This window comes from Musa acuminata, chromosome BXJ1-4 (assembly GCF_036884655.1).
Source record: "Musa acuminata AAA Group cultivar baxijiao chromosome BXJ1-4, Cavendish_Baxijiao_AAA, whole genome shotgun sequence".
NCBI lineage: Eukaryota > Viridiplantae > Streptophyta > Magnoliopsida > Zingiberales > Musaceae > Musa > Musa acuminata.
In genome coordinates, this window is record NC_088330.1 from 4,750,063 (window position 1) to 4,762,571 (window position 12,509).

At 38.6% G+C, this 12,509-nt stretch overlaps 3 protein-coding genes across 3 annotated transcripts; 1 reads left to right on the plus strand and 2 right to left on the minus strand.

The window, feature by feature from the left end:
- Positions 1 to 762: 762 nt before the first annotated feature.
- On the plus strand, positions 763 to 3,871 carry LOC103980705 (uncharacterized). The gene is made up of 7 exons (XM_009397174.3): positions 763 to 960; positions 1,035 to 1,210; positions 1,328 to 1,383; positions 1,989 to 2,103; positions 2,442 to 2,564; positions 3,075 to 3,246; positions 3,576 to 3,871. The coding sequence occupies exons 1-7, from the start codon at positions 856 to 858 to the stop codon at positions 3,759 to 3,761; spliced, it is 933 nt and encodes a 310-aa protein (XP_009395449.1). The 5' UTR covers positions 763 to 855; the 3' UTR covers positions 3,762 to 3,871.
- Positions 3,872 to 4,326: 455 nt separating this feature from the next.
- LOC103980707 (protein TRI1) lies at positions 4,327 to 6,052 on the minus strand. The gene is made up of 2 exons (XM_009397176.3): positions 5,776 to 6,052; positions 4,327 to 4,677 (listed from the first exon to the last, which is right to left on the minus strand). The coding sequence occupies exons 1-2, from the start codon at positions 5,995 to 5,997 to the stop codon at positions 4,552 to 4,554; spliced, it is 348 nt and encodes a 115-aa protein (XP_009395451.2). The 5' UTR covers positions 5,998 to 6,052; the 3' UTR covers positions 4,327 to 4,551.
- Positions 6,053 to 8,688: 2,636 nt separating this feature from the next.
- On the minus strand, positions 8,689 to 9,493 carry LOC135642870 (protein METHYLENE BLUE SENSITIVITY 1-like). The gene has a single exon (XM_065159357.1). It carries the CDS (start codon positions 9,350 to 9,352, stop codon positions 9,038 to 9,040), a length of 315 nt encoding a protein of 104 aa, XP_065015429.1. The 5' UTR covers positions 9,353 to 9,493; the 3' UTR covers positions 8,689 to 9,037.
- Between the last annotated feature and the right edge of the window lie 3,016 nt (positions 9,494 to 12,509).

Genomic DNA, 12,509 nt, shown 5'->3' on the forward strand with positions numbered 1-12,509 from the left:
CTCGAAAAAAAAGCTTTAAAAGCACTGAAAAATATAAGCTCTTATTTGGGATGGTCGAAATAAAATTCAAAGGAATGCCCCCATGCTATTTATTTTATGAGTTACAAGTTATCTTTGACTCATAGTTGTTGTGGATACCCTCTGCAAACGATTTGGAGCACCGAGTGAAGTTATTGGATCATCATACAACAGATTGACTGCATTCGGTTTCCTTTATCTATTGAAGTTATTGGGAGCGTCGATTCTGATTCTTGATCTTATGGAATCAAAACCATCAATTTCAGAATTACGATCAGGGCAACATGATAGATGATGAGAAGTAGAAGAAGAAGATGGAAGATGGACTTCATTAATACTGCCATCTTCCATTGGCAGCAATGATATAAATAGATTTGAATGTTATATAAATAAAAAAAATTGAATCAGATGTCTCAATAAAAAAAAAAAAATAAAAAAAAAAAATTTATACACATATTTAGTTAAATAAGAGTCATTTGAATCAACTTGATATATTTCTATAATAATAAGTCATTAAGTTTTACCTATTTTGGATCGATTATATTTTTAGCCTAAAGTGCAACTTAGCATCTTTTGTTAAATAAAGAACAATTAAATTTTATTTATATTTTTTTGGTAAAATCGTATTAAATTTTATTTATTATTTAATTATTATTTAAAAAATGTAATTATAAAATATTTTCTGTAAATTTATACATTAATAATAAAAATTTTGGTAACCTTACGTCCCATCTCGCCCCACTTGACCACAAACCACCACCACCGCCTTCTTCTATCCTTCTATCTTCTGGTCTCGCTCTCTCTGGGACCAAAGTCGAACACCTGGACCCGGGAAGCATGTCTCTCCTCCCGACACCTCCTCATTCCACTCTCACCGTCACCTCCACCATCCCCGCCTCCACCACCTCTCTCGCCGCCCCCCGCCCCGCCGTTATTCTTCCCGTTGACCTCTCTCTTCCTCCCTATCTGAGCATGATTACGTGCTGTCTTTTGTTGACTTGTTTCGTGGACCGCAGGGACTGGGGAACAACACCGGGGACTACAAGGACCTGGTGTCGACGCTTAGGGAGGTGTACGGCGTGCCGTCGGTGGTCACCAAGGTCTCTCGCGTCGACTGGCTCCGCAACGCCGCCGGATTGCTCGACCCCAACTACTGGAGGGGCACCCTCCGCCCGCGGCCCGTCCTCGACTGGTACCGCGCCGTTCCTTCGCCGTTGGGTCCGATCAATGCAACAGCCGACCGGTGGTCGAGACCTCTTGGCTTGTTTCTTGCGGTCTCTTTGTCCACTTATTAGCTCTTCGTTGTCAGGTACCTCGAGAGAGTCGACGAGGCCGTGGCCGAGGCTAAGCAGCTCTTGGCAGATGGTAATCTCCTCAGGCGTTTGATTGAACTGAAGCTGTTTGATAGATTTCCTGTGCCATTGTAGGACATTCCGACCTGTTCTTTCTTAGCAAGCTCAAATCTTTCCGTCTTCGAGTGATCAGGAACTGATATGTGCTATACTTGAAATTTCTGGTGGAAAGATTCACATAATGTGTAGCTAGAAAGTTGGTTGTCCTAAAATCTTGGTAGATTTTGTTTCGATTCAGGCTAAATTGATCTCTTTTCCTTCGCGATTTTCTTAGATTGGATGTTAGGTGGCTCGTGCCCTCACAGATTGGTTGTTGATAAGAAGCCTTGTATTAGAATTCAAAGTTGAAAGTTAATGCCTTGCATTAGATTGTTGTGGAAGTCATCACGGAAAGTGTGCTACAGTGTGAACTACTGCTGACAAGCTTCATCCAATGTAGCAATAGAGTTGCTTTCTCCAAGATAAATGAATGGTTGATTTACTCGCAATAGACTAAACTGCTCTGTTTTCCTTTACAAGTTGAGCATTGTTGTTAATAAGCTTGGTTTTGCACTTTTCACTTTCCATGTTTTGGTTTGGGACAATGAGATGTGAAACTTCGTTTTTAACTCTATGCAGATGGGAAGATATCGCTTATAGGTCATTCGGCAGGAGGATGGCTTGCGCGTCTGTACTTGGAAGAATTTGGGGCATCTAACATCTCCTTGCTTCTAACTCTTGGATCCCCTCACTCGTATGGTTTCTGTGGTTCCTTTACTACTTTCATCATATTTTGATCGCTGATATAAAACAATTTACCATATGATAGTATTGACATGTACATATTTTGCATCAATTAGCTTAAAATGACAACGCTGTGGAAATTGGTTTTCGCCCAAGCGATTCATCGAGCAAATGTAAAATTTGACTTTCAATTAAGCTCAGACTCACTGAAATTACTGTAATCACACCTGTAGGATATGAATCCAGGTACTCGAGGGATACAAATCTCATGATGAATTTCTAGGGCTTTTGTTTCTCTTTTTGGTGATTCCTCGTCTACTTGATCAACGAATCGTCTGATATTTTCAGGGCACCACCGAAGGGTTTGCCTGGAGTCATCGATCAAACCAGAGGCCTGCTGGATTATGTTGACAAAAACTGTGCACCCGCTGTTTATACACCAGAACTAAAATACATATGTTTCGCCGGAAGGTACTTTTATCGGTGTTGCACAAATTCAACAATAAGATTTGGCATGCAATTATTAATTTGAATACTTGGTCTCCTGTTGCATATATTCTGCTGCACATATACACATTTGACAATAAGCAAGCCGAGCATTCTAGTGTGTCAGTCTTGGCAGTGTCATATGCACACTATGGCATTACATAATTTTAGATTTAAGCTGATAGCTGGTATTGATCAGATTCATATTTTGAAGATGTTTGCTTTATTGGTTAAGGCATGAGTAATATGTGATACCACCAAAAAGAGTCCAACATATGGTATGTTATGTATTATGTCATATTACCTTGGGCAACTCTCTTGAGAAGGATTTGAAACATGAAAGTTCTAACTTCCACTTGAATCTTTGTTCGATAATCAACTATACAGCGACAGATAATTGGATGGGAGAGAAACAAGTAACGATAGCAAGGCTGCATTTTACACCGAGTCTAACCTATTAGGAGTTTCTGTCACTAAAACTCGCTACTTTTCCAGGTATATCCGAGGAGCTCGTTTGGTTGGCAATTCCAAGGACACTTCCAATAATTTGAATCCAGTTGATGAGGAGCCAAATGATTCTGAGTTGATCAAAGATAATGGCAACAAGAAGTCACTCTCAGCTACCCCCAATTTACGCGCTCGATTTATCGGTCAAGGTTATAAGCAGGTATAAGAATATTCATTTGAACGACAGATATGTGATGTTGCATGCATACAAGTCAGAGGATCCATCATGGTTTGGAAGCTGTAATTTCTTTATGATATCGGGAATGACTAGTAGATTATGTTAGCTAGTAGCATCAATTACGGCAACCATTAACAGATTGCTGTCTTTGCTTACCATGTTCTGATTTCATGGTCAGTCAAGAAAACCAGACTCTTTCAATTAAGTTGATTACCTTTGTGGAAAAGAAGTTTAGATTCAGGTTTTCTTTTATGTGAAAAAATGCTTCCACCAAGATAGTTTCAAACTAATGGCAGGCATCCTGTTTGCAGGTGTGTGGAGAAGCTGATGTTTGGGGAGATGGTGTTGTTCCTGAAGTGTCTGCGCATTTAGAAGGTGCACTAAATATCAGCTTGGATGGTGTGTATCACTCTCCGGTGGGATCTGATGACACAACGAGGCCTTGGTATGGTTCTCCATCTGTGCTTGAGAAATGGGCACATCACCTTTTGACTTAATTACTTGATTGGAGAAAGAATAGGAAGAAACTGTTCTTCCTAGCAATATTTGTAACATGAAGATTTTTCTCCATTGCAATATTCAGTTAAGTATCAGAGTGCTTTCACTATCTTCAAAAGTTGAAGGACCATTTACAAATATATCTCCTCTCCTTAAAAATTCCAAGGCTTGCGTAGTGCCACTCAATTAGAATCAACTTTTGATCATGGGATTCTAATATTTAGCTGATGATGTCTCAACTTAGGTGTGATGCATCACAGTTCGGTTCAAGTTCGATTGGATCCAAAGAACTGACCAAAAACCAGGTCAATAGTTCGATCCAAAATACACGGTTCGGTTTCAAATCAAATCGAACCGTAACCAATATCGATTCTTACATGGTTTAAGCTTAGATATCATACAAGTTTAGGAAACTAAAATAATTAACTTACACAAATCCCTCAGTGGTACCATTTGCATTTCAAATGGCATCAAATTCTAGCATCTGGCAGAAGACTGACATGACCATGTGAAATCAAGTCTGCAAACATGTCTATCTCGATGTAATTTGGAAAGACAAAAGTCTAAAGCTAAAATGGTATCAAGCTTCGATGATCCAAAAACATATCAATATCCGAGAAAAGATGAACCAAAGGATGATAACCACATTACGGAAAAGCCAAATCGTTCATGGAGATGGCGGAGAGTTCAAAATAAAAAACACTGCCAATGATCCTGATTACTCGTTATGTGATACCAAAACAACGAGCAAAACACAAACATGAAAACACCAATATGACTCCGTTGATTTCAGTTAGGCTTGAGGAAATGAGGAGCAATCAGCTTCGATATTTCCAACATCCCAACTTTGTCTCTTCCATCAAATATACTCTTCAGCTTAAAGTCACACTGAATCTCCCTCTTGTTTGATGGGTTCTGCATTTGAATTACAAATGTAATCAGCAAAGAACAAATTTCAAGAACCAGACTGCTGGCTATACACATGCAAAATCTATTAACATCGTATATATGTTTAATCAACAGCAATCGCACAACCGCGTTGCACATCTCTTAGGTATATCACATGAATACTATGGAAAGATCTCATATCAAAAGGTCTTTAGCCTTTTGTGTAATCTGTGCATCAAGAAGAGCATGATTGGAATGTCAGCTCAGAGAACATTTCAATTAACTTATCAAAACAAAAAAATATTTCAATTAGCCACAGGCTTTCCTTTAAAGAATCACCTTTCCCAATCAACAAACTAGTAGAATAATTTAGTACCAATAATTATAATTCTGTTGTATATGAGAGATAATGCAGCTTTTGCTAGTGGAGAAGAAAAAAATAGACAAACTAATATTGCAAATACTCTTTTCTAAGGAGTAATCCCTCCAAATTGGCTAAAATGCAACAAAATGAGCATAAACATTTCCTAATTTCAGGTAATGTAATGAATTGTTACCTCTTGTGAAGATCTTCTATAGGGATCTAAATACATCATTTTTCCATCATAGAGAGAAGGAAGCTCAGTGATATATTCTTATGTTTTGGACAACAGGGAAAGCTGATGGCAATTTTTAGAGAAACCCCAGTCACATCATCCAGATATTAAAGTCTCTATCTGATGCAGATCAGTGTCAACTGCTTTTGAGAGAATGTTCAATAAGATCCACACACTATCATCATTTCTCTTATTTCTTCCCTAGCAGGAGGAAAAGAACTATCGGATGCCAATTTCAGGAGTCTTAAAATTTGAATATGTGATACTTAATAGAAGCAGGACTCCTTAGCAGAAACAAAAAGATCACCACCTGTTTGTTTTCCTATCCAGATTTTAGACAGCAGATGAGTAGCTATAATAGTTACTACCGCAACCAAGAACAGGAAAATAGCAGGGTATCGAACTAGGTGAATACTAATTCGAGAGAGAACCAAATATATCTTGCACTAACCATAAACCCTAAACCCCTAAACCCTAAATCACAGAAGAATGGGGACTTAGGTAATTCAAAGCACGAAGGGATTACGACCTGAAGCTGGTTGAGCTTGATGTGATCCCATATCTTTTTGATGGCCCCGGTACGCGAGATCTCTGAGGCACCGACGAACTTTTCCATGGCCCGGGAGACGGGGAGCGGCTTGAGGATGCCGGCGGTCGCTTTGCCGGCCGCCTTCGGGGCGGGGGCCTCCACCTTTGCCCCCGCCTTCGCCGCCGCCATGAGGGCCCTGCAGCCACCCAAAACCCTAGCCATGGTTCTCACTCACCCTTCACTCAAGTTCCAAACGACGCGAATAATACAGCAAGGCCAAGGGTTTCTTCTATATCCCCCTTCGTACAGCGAGGCGCCGATTTCACGGCACGACTTGAGACACGGAACCACAATCGGCGATGAAGCACGACAGGTTCGAGTCACGAATTGCGCTGCACATAGCAGACGCACCGTTCCGACGCCGCGCATTTTGCCTCCGCATGTATGCCGCGTCAGTCCATCGCGAGCGAAGTCGTACGTAAGGGAGCTTTCATCTACAAAATAATAATAATAATGATCAGCTTAAAATATTTGATCTTTCAAGGACAATAATACTGAGCGAAATAGTATTTTATACGATCCATTATCATCCTTACACTTAGGATGCCATTAATATACTGATGCTGATAAAAGGTATGACATAACATGATACATGTATTATTATTATATCTGTATATTTTGATCATTTAGCTATTGCTTTCCCTATAGTTTTTCAATTAGAGATTGACTTTGTTTTTACTTGGCCTGTGATCAGGATCAGCTTATGCTGGGTCACTTGGGCTGGCTACGAGAAGATGGAATCAGCTACAGGGATCTCCTGTGGAGTCCATCAATCTGCACCTGACGCATCGGATGCCAAGGAACAGTTGGGGATTGCCTCATGGAAAATGATAGGTTGTTCTTTATCGGACTGTGTTATTTTTCGACAGAAAGCTCAGGTAAATGCACGATTATTCCTTCATAGAGAGTTGTACCATACAAGAAAAAAGTGGAAGGTCCAGTGGTTATTATTGATGCACCAAAACATTAATTGTGTGTGTGTGATGTGAACCGCTGAATTGTTATTAGTATATTGAAGCATGCTTGCTGAAAACTTGAAAGAGATAAAGAAGCATCTGAAACTAACCCACAAACAATCCAACTTGCAGATTTGAGGAACCTTGGCAACAAAATGATGATCAGCATCACATTAAAAGGTGTTATCATCAAGAATCACAATTGTATTTAATATTAAATTCTTATCAAAGCATATAAGACTTGAAAAAGATTCATAAAGTAAGGAGAATGAAAACCACTTGATACAGGATGTATGTCTAAAAAGTAGGTTGAACCCACAGCTTGTGGATCAAAATCTAACATTTGGTTCTCCATATTCTTCTAACCTCGCAGAACATGTAAAAAAACACACTCGAGTCCCATCGAATTTTGACTGATAAACCAATGCTAGGCTAAATATGTGGAATCCATACAAACAATGTGGTAAGGTATCTATAGATGAAGCATCACATAAGTGGCTGAAGAATCATGGAACTACATGGGAAGTGCATAAGATGCTTGCATTTCTGAATGTGATGAATACAACCTATTTCGCTCACACAGAGAAGCAGGTTAAGCTCTTCTTCTTCCTCGACAAATACTCACTAAAAAGAAACAAAAAATCTTACACACTCTGTTAGACACAGTGCAATCAGACCTAGTTATGCTTCATGAATAATATCTTCTATAGTATTCATGTGAAGCTTCTCTTAGCTCGACATCAAAATAGAAACCAGTAATATGAAGTACTAGACAAAACTCTATAGGAACAGAAGTTCAAATTGTAGGCATAGCACACCTGACATATAATGCCTAACAGATCACAGATCCAATTAACTCATACAACCTCATCTCCTTTGGTAGTAATCCTCAAGCAGATTCTGTCCCCCACTCATCTCTAAAGACCATTACTAAAATGGATCATGATTCTCACCTTTTCAAAATGAATATGTAAGAGAAAATTTCATGTAATACTTGCAAAATAAATCCAATAAAAGATTGCAACTTCCATATAACTATTAATCATGCAGTAAGTTCACTATTCACAATTGCAAAGATACATGACATTCAGAGTAGGCATGCCACTACACAACATGGCACATGTGTATCAGTACTTGATTTGGCATGTAACGCCGTAATTTCTGGTTTGAAGTTCCAACTCATAAGCATAAGGGGTTTCCGCCCTGAAAGGGCAGTTGAGGTACTTGATGCCTTCAGCAAGCGTAGTATGAGGTAAAGCCAGTCTCTTCACTGCCATCTGTTGAATTTCATGAAAGCAAGAGCATGCGAGATGAGCTCACAAAAAGATATGGGGCTTATTAGCAGTCAAAGCTCTTTACCATGTTTACTTCCACTAAAACCAAAAATCAGAGTTTAAAGCCTAACTCCATTAATGATCGCACTTCCTTTTATTTTTCTGGATCTTGGATTTATAAGCTAACACAGAAGAACTTTAGCAGAACAAGATTTCAGAAACTATCATAACATCCCAAATACCACTGCTATAATATTACCTCATGCAACAACTGATGTACTCACAGAATCATTTCGAGAAACAGAGCCTTCCATTAGAAATCCTTCTGGTTCCCTTTTAAACAGTTTGCACCACAAACATAACATAGCTTCATCCTTACTCTTCCCAGTGTGATTTAGCTAACCAACAAAAATTGCTATCTCAGATACTTGGACATGACTATCTTATCAGGCATCAATCACGCAGATGTGATCTATAAACATAAAAACACAAGGCCTACAAAAAATTTCAGATTGTAACCAAAGTTTCCACACAGACAAGAACCAGTTTCAATGATAACATAGATTAAAAGAAAATTGCAACTTTTCCAGGGAAAATCTGCAAAAGAACAGAAAACAAGGCAATAGAGGCATAAAAGTGACTTCAGAAGAGTGATATATATAGGAATAACACAGGCATTATTAGTTTAAGCATCCCACTGATCACAACTTATTCACATGTCCTAACCTCTCTTCACCACACAAACATTATATTCGACTGCCATATCAAACATAGGAACACATGACGACCGATCCCTTTAAGTGCACACGGATAAGAACAGTCCGGAAGAGTCGATGATCTAGCGGATGATGATAGGTGTCATACTAATGGTAACTAGCATCGGCAAAGCAAGGGCAAATAGAGGAACAAATTAGAAGCAGTATACCGACGATGGCAGGAAATTTGGGGGGGGGGGGGGGGGGGGGGGGGGTGCTATTTCTTGAAGCTGCCGCGGACGCCGGGGCGGGGCTTGGAGGTTTCGGGGGCACAGGTGGCGTGGAGATTGACGAGCTTGGACTCGTCGAAGGGGATCTTGGGGTGGCGGGAGTCATGGTGGATCTGCATGGACTTGACGTCGGGGGCGGTGATCTTGCACAGGGGACACTCGAGCTTCGCGTGGCCGCCCTTATCCTGACCCGACCGATCCGACTGCCCCGCCTTGCCCCCGCCCCGGTTCGTCGTCGCCGCGTCGATCTTCCCGGCGATCTCTTTCGCCGTGTGCTTCTTCGGCTTCGCCTTCCCCGTCATGATGGTCGATCGGTCAGTCGCCGGCTCGCCGCTCCTCCTTCGCCCTGCGATACTTACGATCGACCCAAGCAACGAGCCCCCAACCCTAACCCTAATCCTTATCTCGGACGAATGATGCCACCGCCGTCGGTTTCGATCAATCTGGTGCGAGAAAGATAGACCAAGGCAGACAAGGTATATATATATATATATATGGAGAGAGAGAGAGCAAAGAAAAGCAAGATGAGACGAAACATACGACTGATGCGACGACCTAAGCTACGACTCAACGCCTTGCGCGAATCGGGGAGCGCTTTGCCAGCACCGTCCGTCGTTCGACAAGCGGTGACTCGAGTCGCGAAAACGAAGAGATGCCCCTCGTGGTGTGTCCGGTTAGGGCATGAAATGGATCGTCGCCAAGTGCTTGGTTTTGGTTGGTGTACTTTAAAGCGCGAGAAACAGGGGGCAAGACAACAGATGTCGGTTTTATGCTCACCAACTGTTTGTGTTTTTTCCTGTGTAGTTTATACATGCAGATGGATGAAGCAGCAGCTTAAGCCATGGGAATATATTAATCGGATTTCTAATGACTATTATAATCGGATCAAATATTTTGCACACATTCAAAATATTAAAATGCTCGATTTGCTCTTATTGTACAATGTATCTTCATCTTGGATAAAAACATTATTGGAGCATATCCATGCATATGATGCGTTTATTCAGGACGAGCATAATATTATCTTTTATGCTTGATACATTCATCTCGAATGAATCACTCTTTAATCACTATAGCAACAACAGTCAAATTATTATGGCAAATATTATGTTACGACAGATAATTATATGAGTATATTATCCATAGTTAATATTCTAAAATAAATAAAAAAAGAGACGTAAATGATGTGATAATTATCCATAGCAAATCCAAAGTGACACATGGAGGCTTGTAAATAATGATGTATTAATTAGATATTTCAATACTCTTAGAAAACAATGACTATAAAAAGAAAATATCTCCAACTATTTTTCATATATAAAATTTTTAAACTCTCTTCGTCTATTTTTACATTGTAAACTAACTTAAACATTAGAAGGACCTTACAAGTTATGCCCCTACACGAGTGTTGCATGACACATCTAAACAAGGATCTAATGATCAGACGCATTTTGAACTCGAAAGATCTCATATAACCAAGTCATTCATTAAGTCGAGATTCCCGATCGAATTACAAATCATACTTCATCCCAAACCAACTTCGAGGTGAACTTTGCCATCATAAGTTGGCGATCGATTAGTGGGTTCTTTTAGATGTGGCTTTCGTGTGGACTGTGGTAGAAAGAGCAAAGCGTAAGAAGAATAAGTTGCTTGCTTGTGTGTGTTGTTGTGAGAGTTGTGCTTTGGGCTTGAGCTGCAACATTTTGCCAAATGAAGGGAAGCTACTAACTTGGGCTTCTCTGGATGTTTCTATTCAGATCACCTTGCAATTGCCAACCATGGATCACCTCAATCCAACATTCCTCACTGGCACAAATAAGTTGTAGAGGAATAGTGTATTGAATGTAGGAGGCTCTCGCCAATATAATCGATCTACATAGTATATAATTTTACCTTTAAATATTGAGAGATACTTTGGTGACTCCAACTTAGTATTAAACATACCAAATGATTCAAGTAGGGGTTACTTGTGGATAGAGCAAAAAGACATCATGATGTGGAGTTGAGGAGATTATAATATGAAAATAGATATTATGGAATAATCTTATGTGATATTTTATATTAATTTTTTATGACTTAAATGATGGACACACAAAAAAACACACACAAAGATCATAGAAAAAAGTTCTTTGTTAAGAAATATCTTAGAAATAGGATATTTTACACATTTAATGTGTATCTTTTTTTTATATGAAATTCCATAATTCTTTCTCATTATATTAAAAAACACATCAAAATTGATTAAGAAATGAAAAGATAAAATAAATAAATAAATAATTAAACACATGGGTACAAGAAGATATAAATTTCCAATCATAAAAATGATTATATAAAAAAATAATTGATCATAAAATTTAGTTAATTAATAATATAATCCAATAATAACTTCGAAAGATACAGAACCAGTAAAGTTGAGGGTTGATAGAAGTTTTAAAATTTATAAACTTTGGGAAAGAAGGTATGATAAAAATCAATATAATTTTCATTCAAAATTTGAATGATTTTTTAGAAAAGATTTTAAGTTTGAGAATTTTTGGTAAAGCTCTCAATTTTGAAAATTCTTGTAGAGTACCTTTAGTTAAACAGATTATTTTATCCCTACCTCCACCAAACTCACTTCGTCACTTCATCCTCTCTCAGACCCCATTGTCACTTCATCCCCCCCCCCCCCCCCCCTTCGGTGAGGAAGGAGGGGGTGCGCTTTCATCATTACTTGTAGCCCATCCTAACTTATAGCTTTTATCGTTGGATGTATTCGATAGAGAAGGACAACTGACAAGGCAGAGGCATGATGATCATATTAAAAAAAAAAATTGTTCTATAAGATTTTTTTAAAATTGAATCATTACATGAGAAATAATTACTTTTTTGAGAATTTATTCTCAAAATTTCTCTAAATACTTTTAACATCATCAAATTTATACAACTCAAGGATACATGAAATTCATGCATATATTCCAAGGTTTATGCATCCTTTTATTATGATCTTATTCAATAGAACATTTTTATTATCCTCGTACACCTCTTTTCATAATATCTCTTCAGATATACATGAGAGACAAGAAAACTAAATCGAAGTTTATTTTCCAATGCTACAGTTATAACAGAACAAACAATATGTTTGATCTTATCATGTCATTGACTTTTGAAGATAAAATAGTTGCTCTTTGGCCATTGTAGTTTGGATTTTTGGAAACCTGAATGCTCTTAATTTTCCTCTCTTGCTTAAGTTTTTGGCCAGTTGTATATATGACATGGTTAATTAATTCATATTTTAATATGTGATCACTTTGGCAAGCTTGACAAGGGATAAGTTGTGTGTATTTGTGAAGGTAATTGTTAGATGTGCAACATTTAAGAATTTTGCATCTAATCACAAAATTATATCCTCTCTGACAAACTTCACAAGGAATTAGTTTTTTTTGGAGGTAAATGTGACATGTGACACATTTATGGATT

Excerpts from the sequence above, each read along its gene's own strand:
- LOC103980707 (XM_009397176.3), bottom strand. The coding sequence starts at position 5,997 with ATGGCTAGGGTTTTGGGTGGCTGCAGGGCCCTCATGGCGGCGGCGAAG. Across the intron at positions 4,678-5,775 it reads TCAAGCTCAACCAGCTTCAG|AACCCATCAAACAAGAGGGA; the intron begins GTCGTAATCCCT and ends ATTCAAATGCAG.
- LOC135642870 (XM_065159357.1), bottom strand. The coding sequence starts at position 9,352 with ATGACGGGGAAGGCGAAGCCGAAGAAGCACACGGCGAAAGAGATCGCC.
- LOC103980705 (XM_009397174.3), top strand. The coding sequence starts at position 856 with ATGTCTCTCCTCCCGACACCTCCTCATTCCACTCTCACCGTCACCTCC. Across the intron at positions 2,104-2,441 it reads ACTCTTGGATCCCCTCACTC|GGCACCACCGAAGGGTTTGC; the intron begins GTATGGTTTCTG and ends TGATATTTTCAG. Across the intron at positions 3,247-3,575 it reads TCGGTCAAGGTTATAAGCAG|GTGTGTGGAGAAGCTGATGT; the intron begins GTATAAGAATAT and ends TCCTGTTTGCAG.